The sequence below is a fragment of the Mus caroli genome, unplaced genomic scaffold (genome assembly GCF_978045245.1).
Source record: "Mus caroli unplaced genomic scaffold, Mus_caroli_1 scaffold_11, whole genome shotgun sequence".
Classification (NCBI taxonomy): Eukaryota; Metazoa; Chordata; class Mammalia; order Rodentia; family Muridae; genus Mus; species Mus caroli.
This window is the reverse complement of record NW_028227266.1, coordinates 90,307,659-90,323,890: the sequence shown is the minus strand read 5'-3', so window position 1 is coordinate 90,323,890 and position 16,232 is coordinate 90,307,659. Positions and strand designations below refer to the sequence as shown.

The 16,232-nt window shown below is 47.7% G+C and overlaps 1 protein-coding gene across 2 annotated transcripts; it reads right to left on the bottom strand.

The window, feature by feature from the left end:
• Nucleotides 1–1,043: 1,043 nt before the first annotated feature.
• Zic4 (Zic family zinc finger 4) lies at nucleotides 1,044–12,665 on the bottom strand. Of its 2 annotated transcripts, XM_029481187.2 has the most exons (3): nucleotides 12,584–12,665; nucleotides 5,938–6,555; nucleotides 1,044–1,396 (listed from the first exon to the last, which is right to left on the bottom strand). In XM_029481187.2, exons 1-3 carry the CDS (start codon nucleotides 12,651–12,653, stop codon nucleotides 1,044–1,046), a joined length of 1,041 nt encoding a protein of 346 aa, XP_029337047.2. In that variant the 5' UTR covers nucleotides 12,654–12,665. The 2 variants fall into 2 exon arrangements, with proteins under 2 accessions (XP_029337047.2, XP_021028610.2); XM_021172951.3 differs by lacking the exon at nucleotides 12,584–12,665 and having other exon boundaries at nucleotides 5,938–6,672.
• Between the last annotated feature and the right edge of the window lie 3,567 nt (nucleotides 12,666–16,232).

Sequence of the window (16,232 nt, the reverse complement as noted above, 5' to 3'; positions counted from 1 at the left end):
AGATTGATCCAGTTATGACATCAGCCAGCTCTGTGTCCCCTGCTCAAGCACCTATGAGGTTCCATAGCAAGCAGTGCCCAAACAGATGGGGGTGGGGGGTGGGAAAAAGAATCCTGGAAGCTTCACAACTCTGAATTCTTGAAAGCCTTCTAGCCGTCCCTTTGTCTGTACTTCCTATTGTTTCGCACTCACTCCCCACTGCAAGTATAAAATGTCAATTGAGTTTGAGGTCTGACAGAACAGACTTATCTGTGTTCTCTGACAGGCATTAGGGTTGGAGGTATGTAACATCCCAAGAGAAGGGAAGAACACATCGTTGCTTATCTCCCTTACAGAGGTGGTTGGAGCATGCAGGACTTCTGTGTTTCTTTGTTGTTGTTATGTGCCTGTTTTGTTGTTGTTGTTGTTGTTGTTCAAGATCAACTAAGGAGCTGGAGAAGTGTGTGAAGGGGAAAGAAAAGATGAATAGGCTGCAAGAGAATGGCCATGGAATCCTATCTGCCACCTCCTGGGCTCTGAACTCCTTGGTCAGGATTGATGGGCAAGTGAGAGGAAAGGAAAAGGATCCTGTGAAGGGGTCTGCGAAGGCCCTGGCCCAGGTCTCAAGGAAAATGTTTTCCACCCTTCCACACCCACTGGGAAAATGTACAGCTTTACTTTTGCCACCTTGCAGTTGCCAAAATTGTGAATAAATTCTAATAAGTTTTGTTTTTTTTTTTTAATCTGTTTATCTTGGACATTGGTTTCATGGGCAAAATGCATACAGGATATGACTATAGAATGACCGCATTTATGTTTTCATATAGTGATCTAGTATCAGCATATTCAATAACTTTTAATGGTGGTCTATCTGCTTGTCTGCCCTTCTACTCTCCCTCCCTTCGTCCCTTGTCTACTTCTTGAAGCCTCAGTGGCCGGGCCTAGACCGGGCGCGTAAACCAGAGCAGCTCGCTGGAAAGCAGCAGCCCTAATACTGGAGGCGGCGGTGGCTGCAGCTGGGCCCAGAGGTGGCGGCGATAGGCTGGGGTGGGGGCGCTGCAGAGTCAGCCACCACTGGTCCAGGCGCCCGAACACACGTACCATTCGCTCACGTCTGTGCCACGCACAACCACCGCCGCAGAGCAAGCCACTGAGGGCTCACGGCCGCTTTCTAACGAGGGCGACGAGAGAGCAGACGTTATAGCCGAGTCGTAGCCAGAGCTGGGTGGCGGCGAGCGACCATGAACTTTCATGTGCTTTCGCAGAGAGCTGGGGTGCGTGTAACACTTGTCACACCCGCGCACCTTGCACATATAAGGCTTGTCGCTCGTGTGCACGTGCGAATGCTTCTTGCGGTCGCTGCTGTTGGCGAAACGCCGCTCACAGCCCTCGAACTCACATCTGAAAGGTTTCTCGCCTGGGGGGAGGTAACGCAGAGAAGTTAGTAGGATGTGGGCTGTGTCCCAATCTCAGTATTGTAAACCGCCCCCCACCCCACCCCCATTGCTCTTTTGTTTTCAGCAAGACCCACAAAAGATTTTCAGAAATTACTTTCCCCTGTGCATTAGGTCTGACACCCTTCCCCCACCCCGCGAGGAAATGAAGCCCAGTCCTACAGAGTGCCACCCCTCCTCCTCCCCGTCCTGGGCCTAGGGACGGGGGTGGGGGCGTCGGAGGAGGAGCGACAATGACTCCATCATAGTCATTTCCATTCTTGAGAATCCTTATCCGGGCACGTTGTTTTCCTTCAACTTTTATCTATGTGGAGACAGAAGCACCTTTACCCATGGAATCGAGGCGATTGAAAAACTCAGATTTTCTGGATTTGAAGTTACTGCCCAAGCCATCTGTCTCTGCCCTAGTGAGCCATGCCCAGCAATCCGCCGGACACATACTCCAGCCTGGTCCAAAGTGTTTTCTAAAGTAGGTTTTATTCAAGTGCCAAACAACGGAAGGATTTGAAAGGATGAACGGCGAGGGATGCACATGCGTGTGCTCAGTGTGAGAAACGTTCTGAGCAACGATTCACCCCAAAGGCTATTTTCCAGAAAATAGAGTCCCCTCTCCTTTCCACTTCACCCACTGACGGCAAATATACTCCAATATTCTCCAAATCTTGCCTAGTCTATCCGAAATTCCTCGAGATAGTGTTCGCCGATTTTAATGTTTTATTATACGGATCCAGCAGTGTCGCGGAGACCTTATCGAGTGTAGAGGGGACCCTCTCGGTCCAAACTGACAATTCCAGGGCTATGATCCTCCCCAGACAATTCCCCGCCCGCCTGTTCCACCTCGCAGGCCAGAGGAGCCCAGAGGCTGATAGATGAAAATGAAAATCGGTTCAGGCCAGGAGGGATCTTAAATCTGTTGAAATCACAGCCCTGACTGTGGCAAGCTTCGGGTGAGTGGCTGCTACGGGCAGGCCAGGTCCACCGGGTACACCGCAGGTCTAGGCAAAATTCAGGAAGGCCAGAACGCACACAAAGCTGGGAATATTGGTTGGATGAAGGCTCGTTCCAGGAGTTTCTTGCTGCCTGAATTTGCTGCTGTATGGAAGAGAAAATGACCCCCACTCCCACCACAGACCCTCCCAGAAGCCAGAACTCCAAATCTCTGGCTCAGCTGAGATTGTTTCGAAAAGGAAAGGGAGAGGTGTCTGTGATCTTAGCAACTGAAGGTCCTGGGGGTGATCAGGGGTGCTAAAACTTCTCTAGCATAAGACTGAACAGCAAGATGCTCCTCTGTTGACTTTGTGATCGCTTCTTCCCCGGTTTGCAGGGAATACTCCCTGATAAAATCAACAGTCTCCATTCCGCCGCCGCACTGGCGCTCAGGTTTAAATAGAGGTTTTCATGTAACCTGCCTTTGGCTTGGGCAAAAAATCAGGCGAACCCGTCTCCCCCACACTGCCCACTGATAGTGCTCACCCTCGCTGTAGTAGAGCTGGTACACTAGAGTCCTCTGGAAGATGTTGCCCGCTGCCATTTTCACAGGACAAGGCACAGTCTTACGAAACATTGGAGATGTATAATGAATAAATCAGTGTCCCTATTTGTCCCCAGATCTCTCTCCTTTGATTCCACCAGCGTTTGGAAAACCCAAACTTTACTCTCTCCTCCCTCTTTTTTTTTTTCTTCATAAAATAACTTGTAAAAAAAAAATCATTTGCAACCTACAAATGAAGGTTTTTGTGGGTTGAGGGATAGAGTTTGAGGTTAGAATTTGAAGATAGAATTCCCTCACGGGGTTGGAGGGGCGGGGGCATTCTGCTGCCACATATCCCATTCCAATGTCTCGTCGCGTAAACTAGACGAGTATTTCGCTCCAGACGAGAAACGGGGAAGAAAAAGGAGCAGGTACCGAGCCTAGAAGCATCAGTACCGGGGAGTGAGCAGGCCCCTGGGAGGCCGCGTGCAGGCGGGCCTTAGCGTTGCCCTGCTGCAGGAGGCGCCCTGGGCTCCGAGCTCCACGACCCTCCCACCCCCGCCGCCCCGCCACCCCTCACCCTTCCCCTCCCCCATGTCCCCCGAGAGGCGCCCTAGGTGGGAGGGTGGACCCTGCGGCACGGGGCCGGGCCTGGGTCCCGCGGAACGACCCGAGGGAGGTCAGGCTGGCGGCCTAGGCCGCGAGCCTCCCGACCGCGGCTTGGGGCCTTGGCCCCGGCCCTGGTCCTCGGCCCCGGCTTCAGAGCGAGCAGGGCCTCGGTCCGCGCGGGCGCCAAGTTCGCCGGCCTGCGGGGGCCTCTAGGCCAGCGCCATTTTCTGGCACTTGTGGCTGGATCTGTTTTCGCCCTGACTCCGCCCCAGAGCGGCCCGGGAGCCGGGCCTGCACCCCCCTCGCCCCCCGCGAGGGCTGACTGACTGCGGGGAAAGGTGGGGAGAGCCCGGGCCCCGGGGGTTCCGGGAGGCGCGCCAGTTTGGGAGGTTGACCGGGCGCGCGCTCCTGGCCCGCGTCTCCCCTCGCCGCCCTACCATTGTTCCCCGGTCTCTGTCTGTCACAGCCACAGAGTGAAACCTTCTTCACCCGCTGCCTCCAGAGCCAGGCCTGGAAGTCACATTCGGGAGAATCTCAGCTAAGAAATCTGCTCCTGATCGCCGCTTCCGCGACTCAAGGAAATGAAACGCCATTAATATTTGAAAAGGCAATTATTTTCCTGTTGAATCGAAAACTGTCTTCATGAATAATTTGTAGAGAGTTCTATTGCCATTTGAGAAACATTTTGTTGCTGTTTTGCCTCCTCCTTTTCTTCCCATTACTTAGGAGGTTTGAGGGAGACACCGGAACAGAGGAGGCTCTATGGTTTGGTTTGGTTTCTTTTTTCTTTTTTTCTTTTTTCTTTCTTTCTTTCTTTCATTTTTTTTTAAAACCCAAGCTGTAATGAATTAGGACAGAGACCGAAAAGAACGCGCAGAATTCTGCCTTGAGTCCAAGCAAACCTGAGAGCCAGCCAGGCACACTTTTGCTTCTCTGATGTAGGTCGATTACGCTAAGAATTTAACCATTTTCTGCTTCACAGACTTCAAACAGTGGGCCGGCAAAGAGCAGTATAAGTTTGTTTGCTTCAAAATCCCTGTCATTAAAGATGAGTTCTTTCTCCAGCCCCGGATTGCGCATCCACCTTCCCGATGCTGGCAGCCAGCCTCTGGAGCAGCTAGTTCTGAGGTCTGGAATCCTGGTCTAACTTATTCCTCTGTCCCTGGGGATAATAACTCGGGAAGAGAGGGGACCAAAGGGATGAGAGAGTGGGGGGAAGAGCTCAGAATTGCTTTAGAAAGCCGTACAAGATGTTTGCTGACATGCTAGGGGAATAAAGAACAAGAGCCCAACTGGACTTTGGTCTTGCCTCAGCCTATGCCAGTGTTCTACCACTAAACCTCGTGGAGAAGGCAGTTTGTGGCAAGATTTAGCAAGCTTCTTACTGGGTACTGCAACTATCGGGGACTTGGACTCTGAAAAGGGTTGCTGTGCTAACAAGAACTGTAGAAAGGGAAGATACTGCCTGCAAAACTAGAGTACCAAGATGGAATTCTGATCTCTGCATCATTCTTCCCTTTTCCCGCCTCCAAGATGGGGGAGGGGAGAAGATGCTGACTTCTTAAACTTCAAGCAAGGAGGGGTGGGGGGGGGCGAGTAAGGAGAGTCAAACGGTGGCTGCTAAACTAATTAATGTAACTTCACAGGCTGTTCTGAAAGTGTGAAAACTTTCTTCTTGCAATTGTATTAATTAGATGCTTCTGGCCAGAAGAGTTCAACTCCCAGGCTCCTTCACCGAGCTCCTTTTCTTTCTGTTAACTAGAGCTAACAGATGTGGTTGACACATGTCCCTATTTCACTTAACAACTCGGTAAATGACATTTAAGACAGTGGGTCCCGTTGGGTCTCTACTAAAATAAGAATGAGGGCTACCAAAAAAAAAAAAAAAAAAAAAGTCCCTTCTGTGGAGCTAGCAACACAAAAACAAGTCAAAAGTAGGCCCCCAAGGCTCATAAATCCTAAAGAAGGTATTAAGGGTCAGACGACCCCTCAGTCCAGGTGATGGTGGGGCTAAAAGGAAGAAGAGTTTCCAATAGTGATCTGTAAGTGTGAGGCAATTGCTCCCATTTCCTTTAAGACTTTGGGGGAAGCCATGCTGCTTAAAATATGTCTTAAAACCAAACTCCTGGAACTGGGGATGTAGCCTAGGGTTCAATCTCCAGATCCTAAATAAAATCAAAGCTCTAAGCTAGAAGTGCCAGTTTACCAACAGGGACCCCAGAACTCTGGAGCCACTCTGCCCAGACAGCCTCCGGAAAACGGTGAGTCTAGGAGCAGAAGCTGTTAATTACCGTTTTATAAATCTGGCTCATGGAAAGAATACCAAAATACCTCCCTCCTCCCCTCAATTGGAACTTAAGAAAATTCAGACCCAAGGGTCTGTGTCCCAGGGCTCGCACGAGACAGACAGCACTGAGTACTGACCTGTATGTGTTCGTTTGTGTATTTTGAGATTTTCTGATCTAGCAAAGACCTTCCCACACCCTGGGAAAGGACAAGGGAAGGGCTTCTCGCCCGTGTGCACGCGGATGTGATTTACAAGTTTGTATTTGGCTTTGAAGGGCTTGCCCTGTCGCGGACACTCCTCCCAGAAGCAAATGTGGTTAGCCTGCTCTGGGCCACCGACGTGCTCCACAGTGACGTGCGTGACCAGCTCGTGCATGGTGCTGAAAGTTTTGGAGCAGGGACGTGGGGACATCGGGCTGTCATCCCCTAGCCACTTGCAGATGAGCTCCTGTTTGATGGGCTGGCGCATATAGCGGAAAAAGGCTCCAGGGCCATGGGGTGCGGTGAGGTTCATGGTCAGGTTCATGCCGCCATAACCGTGCAGGGCTGTGGCTGTTGCCAGAGTGTCGCTGCGGGCCATAGGCCCTGGTGCAAAAGGTTCCGACCTCGCATACATGTCTCCAGGGATCCCCAGACGCAGGAGTCCGTTCAAAGGACGGCTGTGGGAGGCCTGAGGAGGCTGCTCGTGAAGGCCCGGAAGCACCGAGAGGTTCGAAGAAGCGGCGAGCTGGGGCCCATGGTGTCCACAGCTGCTACCTGTTGTCGAGACAAATAACGTGCATGAGAAGCGGTGGCGTGGGCTTCGCACTTTCCCCGGACCCCGGGGACACACTCTGCCCAGCCGCATCTAGGTTTCTGGCAGTCGGTGCTGGGATCTTGAGCCGGTCGGTGCCAGCAGTGAAGCTGGCAGACCAAGCAAAGTCAAAAAGCCTCCGCCTTCGTCCGGCTGGGCTGCAGTTCTGCCGAATCCCCTGCCGTGCCATGCGCTGGAAAGGGGTAGCGATAATGGGGTAGGTGGGAAAGGCAGCAGGGCTGAGTCTGTGGGTGCCTGGGGGCACGGCCTCTGCTGCAGAGGTGTAAGACCCTTATCTCCAGATTACTTTGTCCACCAACACCAAGGGGTGCTCCCAAGCCAAAGATGGAGATGATAGGAGGGGTCATTTCGGAGGTGGTGAAGTTGGAAGAGGTAGTGATTTTAAAGCGTCCTAGACGTGTATATAATAATTTCAGTGTCCCACTGGGACCGGAAAGGACCGCCTGCTGCACCTCGGTCTGGCAGCCACCAATGCTACTTCAGTGTGGCAGTGCAAAGAAAGGACAACCGATAAAGACGAAAAGGGAGGAGAGAGAGAGAGAGAGAGAGAGAGAGAGAGAGAGAGAGAGAGAGAGAGAGAGAGAGAGAGAGAGAGAGAAACTTATGCAAAGTGGCGGAGATTGTTTGTTTGTTTGTTTGTTTGTTTAAGTTTGAAGTTTGCCCCCTCCCCCTTTCTGTTTTCTCTGTCTTTAATGTCCGTGTGAAACCCGGGGCACTACAGAGGCGGCGGCTGAACGCTTAAGGAAATGAATAGATTCGGGGCCGCGGCCCGGGGCCACCGTGAGAACAATTGCCTGTGTCGCCTATTGGCCGGTGGTCCGGATCGACGTCAGTGATGACAAGCGCGCTCTCTCTCTCTCTCTCTCTCTCTCTCTCTCTCTCTCTCTCTCTCTCTCCTTCCCTCTCTCCCTCTCCCTCTTCCTCTTCCTCCTCCTTTCCTCTCACTCCCTCCTTCGCCCCCTCCCCCAATCCCAATAGCATTTTACGCTTCTGTTGCTCATGCGCTCTGACCCAGGCACGGATTCTTTTCTTTCCTGTAACTCCCCACCACCCTCCTCCTTCCGGAGTGCTGAGCTTTGCCACCATGTTCCTGGAAGTGAGCGAGCAGGGTTAGGTTATGCTTATACCTATGACGACTCCGGGAGAAGTTGAGCAGAGTCCTATGCACAGTTGAATACTCAGGTGCCTCCAAGAATTAGGAAAGTTTGTCTTTGAGCATAAAGGACAGGGTCCGAATCAAGGCAGAAAAGTAGACTGCAGACTGCCTGGAGCAGAGAAACTCCTGAGGTAGAGAGCTTAGGACCCAATTTTATTCTTTCTTTTTCTGAAGTTCCTTCTCCCCCTTGTCTTTCTTCTTCTTCTTTGCTCTCATTTCCCCTAAGCCTACCCTGCACGTCTGCCGCACCTTGGTCCTATTTCCGCTCCTTTATTCACCCACCTTCCTCCTCTTCTCTTCTCCTGCCAATTAGCCTTGCCTCTCCCTCCTCTCGGTGACTGGCAGTCCTAGAAGTAGAATCTCACCTTGACTAGAGAGACTGGACCAGAAGAGGTCATGAAGAGGAACTGTTCCAAACTCACTTCAGACTCCCTGAAAGGTCTCTTTTCATCATAGTTCATATTTATCTACCCGAGGGTATTCTGGCCAAATAAATAAATAAATGGCTCAAGGTACAGAAATACACAAATAGAAGGAACAGGTCCTTTCCTTCCAGTCCATGGGCCAGGGGACTAGTCTGGGGTTCCTGAACTCTGTGCAGTGGTACCAGATGAAGGTTCCACTAGTGACAACTGTGATAGCTCCCAGTCTGTGGCCACTTGTTGCAGAAGCTTTGACCTTAGTCCTTGCTCTCTTTAGGACTCTACAGAGTGGATGGCACAGTTGGCACATCCATGGCCTTCAGTCTAAAACTACCATTATAGCTGACTGAGGAAGACCAATTGAAGATTTCAATTTTGGCTCAGAAATGACTGACTGTGTCTGCCCTAGGATCAACTGCTTCCTGAGCTCAGGGCCTTGACTCTGTCTTTGTGCTCAAAAATGCCAAAGAAAGTTCTTGGATCCTCTGTTGACAAAGAACATGTCGACAAGACCCAGAAATCTTTGGGGTTTTAAAGAGAGTTCTAAAGATTGAGAAGAAACATCATCACCATCATCAACAACAACAACAAAAACATAACCCTCTAAAAGAAGGGAGAAGTTTGAACAAGTTACATGGAACACTAACTTAGAATTGATTGAACTGGTCTCTCTCTGAGGATTCCATGATTAGTAAATAAAGGGTTTCCCCCCTTCATTTGCTTTATTTTGTTGTTGAGACAAGGTCTCATGTAGGCCAGGATGGTCTAGAACTTGAATGATTTTGAATTCCTGCTTCTACCTGTACTCTCCAAGTGCTGGGTTCATAGATATTCATCAGCACATATGAGTGAATGGAATGCTGAAAAGGGAACCAGGACTCCACCAAGGGAGCTACACTCCTGCCCCTCAAACAAGGCTTTAAAATTTTTTAATAATTGACTTATTTTCTAAAGCTTGGTACATTCATCATTCATCCCTGCTTGGGGCAAGGGATTTAGCGAGGGATTAACTTCCACAATAATTTCTCTAGCTTTGAATAGTCTGTATCTCTCTGCTCTGCATTAGGGAAGACTTAGGAAATTACAAACAGATTCTGTGAGCACACACCCATACACTCACTCACACACACACACACACACACACACACACACACACACACACTAAGGAGAGGGAGAGACAATCGACTTCTGTTTCCTAAGCCAAGACCTTTTCTGACATTTTAAAATCTAGACTCTGAGAATTTATCTCTCACTCTGAAAGATTCATTTACTTTCCACAGGTAGCCCTTTAATGAGAGGTGCTTCTATCTGGTCTCTTGGCTTGTTTTCCTTTCCCCTTTTATCTCTAGACAGTTACCAAATTTCAGTGACTTTTATGTCTGACCTCTGAGAAAAAAATAAAGTATGTATTCAGTTGAGTCTGAGCTGAGCCTCCAAAGCGCTTGAAACACAACGTACAAGCTGAAAAGAGGTGTGTCCCTTCCTGTCCAGCTATTTCTATCCATCCAAACCTCAGAACTGAGATAGTAAACCTGAGTGCAGGTGCACTTGTGCCATAACACAGCCCAGGAACTAAAATTCCTTTTCTCACACCTAAACCTAGAGGGTATACAATTAATTGTTCAGGATGTGTCAAATTTGGGGTCCATTTTAACTCTGGTTAATTATTTGATTTGAATCAACATAGATTCTTAATATATATTCTGTGATCCAGTCCCCATTAAAAAGCTTTGAATAACAATACAGACTGAACAGGGTTTTGTCAAAAAGCATTTTCAGCTATTTTCAGAACCCTTTGAAAGCCTGGTGAGCATGCCGAAAATGTTTGCTTCTCATTTTCACAGGAGACGAAAATGCTAACTTTCCATTAGCAGGTTGTAGAGAGAAGGATTTAAAAAAATATATTCAAGTTTATAGACCTCCTGAATTGTAAGCACTGACCTGTGTACCCAAAGGTTAAAAGAGAGAAAGAGGGAGAGGAGAAGAGGGGGAGAGAGCAAGGTTTTATACACACATCTTGTTAGTATACAGTCTGACTATCTTGCCCTTGAAAAGGTAGGAACATGTGTATGACTTTCCGTGCCAGCAGCAAAAGGGCAAACACATCTGATTCAGCCAAAATCACTGACAGTAGCCTGGCCCCATGGAGCTCCTTCCCAGATGCAGACTTCTCTTGAAGCACTAAAAACATCTGGACCCATCCTGGGTAGACATTTCTTGAGTAGCTAGGGGTCAGTTGACCTGCAGGTCACAGAGGCTGCCTGATACTTGCAAGGTTCTTGGAGCCATATGGTCCATACCTCGGTTGGCTAAACATAACAATGGGACCAGACATTCTTTTAAGGTCCATTTCCCCAGAGACAGAGATAGAGAAAAAAAATACTTCTTGTATCCGTTTATGTTTACTGACATAAAACTTTCAGCAATTATGTAAGGACCTTAAAGGTAAATTTCTAAAATAAAACTCCAAATAGACTCTTAAGCTGATCAGATATGACAAGGACTGGAGTACTAATGTCCTAGAAGTATATTTTAGAATTTCCAGAGATTTATTTTTCATGTCTCAGGATACAGAGATTCTCCAGTTTCAGAAATTGTCCATTGGCTGGATGGGCTAATCTTCCCTGGAGTCCAGTTTGCTCTCAGAAGCTTCCCGCTTGGTTTGCAAAGTAAAGGGGTAGCCTGTAGCCAAGAAGGGTTTTTGGCAAATGCAAGGGAGGGGGGGCTTTCATGAAGGCTATGTAGTACAGATTCTATCTGTAGTCCTGTAACATCCTTCAATCTCTAGAGTCTCTGAAAATTAATGCCTAGAATCACGATTTGAGCATTTTTGCTCACAATAGCCACTACCACCAATGGCATAAACTATGGTTTCTAGTTTATTTTCTAGGAATAGAACAACTGGTGGCTTTATCTTCTGTCAGAGCTTCTTGCATCAGTAGCTGAGATGTCTGACCTCTCTTCTTGGAAAGGGAGAAAGAAGGACAAAGATAAAGCACCAATAGCTGGGCTATTTTTTCATTTTGATTTTCTGAAACAATGCTAAATCACGATTACCTATTCAGCTGAGGGGCTATGGCTCAGAGCCAGGCCAAGCAGCCTCTGCCATCTGAATGTTCTGTTTCTAGGTCTGCAGCCACTTCTTCAGTTCCTTTTTTTTTTTTTTTTTAATTTCTGGCCATGGTACCACTCAAAATAAGGTGTGTATCTCTGAAGAGGCTAGTCACTGATTTCAGGATTCCTGCAGTGGGAGGTATCTCAGGTCTTATGAAAAGAAATCATTTAAGCCCCAGAAGCCTGCCATATGTCCAATCCCAAATTATGCAAAGGAGATGAGGTCTGTCAGGATTTTTTTTTAGAAGAGGAAATTTCTTCTAGTTATGGAAAATTTAGCTTTAATCATCATTAATGGAAGTGAGTGTATGGAAAAAATATACTTAGATGCAATTTAATTTCCAAGCAGTACTTCTGCAAAATGTCTTTTCTTTTCACAAAAGACTGGAAGAAATTGATAAGAGAACTGCTAGGGTAGCGTTAAGAGATCAAAACAACTGAATTCATATAATAATCACATCTCGTCTTTGACTTTTGCCATAGAGTCATCCCAAACAGCAGAAGACAGTCGTTTCCTAACTTACTTAACTTTTGTTAAGAAGCTTGCCTTGCATACCAATAAGAGACCATGTTTAGAAAAAAAAAACATGAACTTTATAGTTGAAGTGAGAAAAAAATCCCAACAAAAACAGATGCCTAGAAGGGGGAAAGACCAACCTTAAATCCTATGCTTATTGTAAAAGCAATAAGAAATTAAATTCTTCACAATGAAGGTATTTCTGACAGAGTGCCTGTCAGTCACTCTTGGTTCAGACAGCACATTGTGGGAACATAGTCACGGCCACATGGCAGAAGGCTGGTGTCCCTGGTAAAGATGATGCATATCATGTAAAACCCCATCACCAAGATCAAAGTACACTTCTTTCATGGAAGCCAATACATGTCAAACCTCATCCCAATCAAATTGTCTGGAAATGAATTCAAGATGAATATGTCATAGAATAATGTGACAGTGGGATTGCAGAAGGTCAAGGGTGGTTGTTTCAATGATCCAGTACTCAAATATTAATTCTAGAACGTCCAGATGAGTGGGCATTGAATCCTCGGGCTGCTGGTGGGATGTGGTGTCATTGATTTGTGTGCAAATGCATCAAACACCAAGGTGTTATTCTAAGTTTCATTTAAACTTAGAGATGTGCCCAAACTCACATCCCATTAGAAGCAAAAGAGAAACAATCAATTATGCTTTATGCATCAACACACATACACGCACAAAGAAAAAGGTGCCTGATCCCCTGCAAATCTCTACTGATAATAAGATTTTTTTTAATTACTCACTTGATTCTTTCAGTGTGTTTCTGTACAGCCGTAACCGCTTCCTCATCACCAGGGAAGTCTTGTATTTCATTTTCTGAGTTTGAGCCTGCTTGAGAAGAAAAGGCCCAAGTAAAACAATACCATACATGTTCCTGTGGCAAGAATCCGTGGCCTGGGTGTATGAAAGAAAGATGTTAGTCTGAAAACAATCTTTTGGTTTTTCTTTTATTGTTTTCAGATTTGGGGATATAAGAACAAAGATGGCACTGGCAATACAAACATTGAAAATTTCTAATTTCCCAGTTAGAATTTTTAATCACTCATTGTTCTGACTTTTAGGTAGAAGTGCTCATTCAATGTTCAAAAATCTGTGGCTGCTAGAATTTGAGATTTTGTTTCAGAACACCCCATCATTTCTTCAGGTTGGTTGTTTACATTTGATGAGGCGGGTGGGGAGGGCCCTCTGTTCTCTGGGGATGTGCAATTATGCTTAGTTATATTGTTAGAAGGAAGAAATTTTCAGATTTTCAAATCCTGCTCTGTCAGTAGTAGTGAATAACCCTTCAACCCCACATGCTCCATTCCTGCTCCAGACCCACTTGAGAGCTTTTACTGGCTCATTTTTCAAAGCTAATATTAAATCCACCAGATTAAAAATGTACCATTTTTGTTGTTGTTGTTTGATGTCAAGTTGTCTCTCTCTTTTTCTCTCTCTCTCTCTTTTTTTTTCAGTTGAAAAGTTTAGAAACAGTGCCTCCCTCTTAAGATTGCTTGTCAGTGGCTGGAGCTACCAAGCATTCGGCAACCATAAATCCTTGAAAACATTTTGAGGCCCTCTGCATCAGTCAGGCAAGGCTGTGGAGGCAGTGGAGCAGCCAAACAGCAATCCACCTAGCATTGACCCTAAATTTGATGAGGAAGGACAAACAGTCATTGAAAAAGGTCTTAGGCTGGATAAACACAGCAAGACCTCAGTCAATGGGACGTCTGCCTGTCTTGACACTCTACCCACAGAACAAGTGGCTATTTAACTTGTTGACCCACGGGCTAAATCCAAGGAGGGCTGCACTCTCATACAGGGTCTCTAATTTCTCATGTTTCCCGAACCTCTAACTCAGACCCAAACTACCCTCATGGTTTCATCCTTTCTTTTTCTTTTCCAGGCATAAGCCTGAATATACTCACCTTTTCCCAGAGGAAATTGTTTTCAATTCTTTCTAACAACACATAAAACAACAAAATCCTCCGAGAAAGGTAAGAAGCTCCTTCAAGCACAGACCAAGAAAGGAAGGAGGCCCAACTTTGTATTCGTACAGAAGGGCAGCAAGCTGGGTGTCCTTGCTCTGAATGTTCTCATGGCAGGATGTCTGGCACCACAGTCCCTGGTTGGTTGGCAATAATAGAATTTACTTGTTTGCTTCTAAGGAAAAGGGGCTAAGTTTCCCTAGAAACTTCTGCCTACCAACAATGCTGGCACAGCCCAACTTCTAGGAGGTCTGGATTGCTGGTACCCTTATGCCCTATGTGCATATCCTTTGTGCACTACAAATGCTTCCCTGGGCATGCAAGGAAATGTTTCAAAGGTTGAATCAAGACAGACAAAAGGGACCTTAGCTAGTTCTGTAGTAGATCCAGTCTGTGCAAGGGAACAAGGCAACCATCTCGTTGGCTCAGATTTGAAATCAATCTGAGTCTTGCTGAAGGAACAGACTGAGGAGTGAATTTGGGAACTGTCCCTGGGCTTCTGAATCTGAGGTCCCTAAGATAATAGATCTGAAAAGATCTTTGAGTTTCCCCAAAACTCTTGCTCCTGAGGTGTCCTTTCTTACTAAGTGGCTAACCAGCTTAGTAAGGGGCACCCCCAGGATGTATTGAAGTTATCTTTTATCCTGTACCTTGAGATGACAGGAAAGGGGTGCCAGGGAGCCTCAGTGATTGATAGTCACAAGAAGATGGGATGGCCAGGACTGCAAAAGACACTATTTTTATTTGAGGAATCACAGTCTGCCTGTTGTGAAGTATACTTAGTCGACATAGGCCTGTCTAAGGTCAGAGGTCAACTAGAGCTGGTGACTTCAGTTCCACACTGATTAACCATCAGGCATGAATACTTGCTGGAAAAGCTCGGCCCTGGCAGGCTCAGAGCTACCAAGTCAAAGATGAAAGCCGCTTCTGGTCTTTGCTCAGATCGATGGCCAGCTGCCCATGCACCTCCCTGGCTACCTTGCACAAGCCCTAAAGCACCAGGAAATTGAGCTGAGCGCCTGAGTTGTACACATTCCTTTTCTTATTCCTGTCCTCGAAGGGGGTAGAGATTGGATTTCCCCTAACTCTAGGCTGGAAAGCTGCCGACCTTCAGGTGCTCAGAGTCAAGTCTGCACTAGTAGGGTCACCTGCAGGCAACCTGGCTTGGCCAGGTAAGCCTTACTTTAAATCTCTGCCCCCAAACACAGGAAAGGAAAAGAGATGGCCCAGAAGCAGAGGGTGGAGGTCACTGCCAAGGCTTGCCATCCAAAGGTTGTTTCTGCAGACTCTAGTGAATACCCGGGTCTCGAAACAGCCCTCCCGCACCCTCTTCCCTTTCTCAGTCTTCTCTATCTCCTTGGTCAACTCCAAACTTTAAGACTTTGAACTAGGCAGACTCAAATCTACTCAAATTCTTCTCTTTTCTTTCGCCTGTAATTCAGTATACGCCCCTGGGTTTAGGCTTAGGCCTGCTCCTCCCAGGACCTAACAGCAAGCCAGATTCACATTCAGGAGAAAGAAAACCGGGTCGCGAACCCAGGCCCGTGGCGCAAACAGAGCAGATCCTAGTTAAGAGTCCTGAAGCAGGATCAGGATAAAGGCAGGCAGGCAGCCGGCCCCGAGGCAGACCCAGACAGCATCCTCAGTCCTCAGTTAGTATCCGGAGAAGTTCTACTGTGTAGCCAGCCTCTCGCAGCTCTAACTTGAGTCTTTGACCCTGACGAGGGTAAACCGAAACCCTCCCCGTTATCCTTGCGGTAGGGAAAAAAACAGAAAGGCTGCCTGCAAGGACCCTTCGCGAGCACCCTCTCGGTTTCCACCACGAACAAAACTGACCAAGTTTTGCCCTTCTTGTGCCCACGGTGGGCACACCCAGGCAATTTACAAAAAAAGGGGATCGAAGACAAGCGGGCAACAAGATGGCTTTGGTGCCATTGCCTGTAGGAGCCCCATCTGTCTTTCTCGCACCCACTCCTCCCAGAGGAAAGAAAGGACTCATCTTCAATGCTGCCCCTCCCCACCCCCTTTAGAATTAGTGGGGTGGGGCCTGTACCCGCGATGTGAGTGTGTGTGTGTGTGTGTGTGTGTGTGTGTGTGTGAAGGTAGAGATGGAGAAAGAAGTCTGACTTGGCCTATTCTCCCAGCGGGGTCAGGGTGCCTATGGCCCCCATAAGCACATTTGCTACAAGGCCGCTGGGGCTACAGGCCTTCCCCAATTGACCCCCCTGGTTTCAAGCACTTACCCTGCTCCACCTGTTGCCCGGATCACCTCATTTCTGCACATCACTTTGGGGTAGAAGAGGGGGGACCAGAAACCCCTCTACGCCTCTTTTGTGGTTCCACCAGGGCGGTCATCCTTCATTTCTCCTTCTCCAGCTTTCGGGGAAGCAGTTAGGGAATGTATGATGAAGCAGAAATGAGCCGT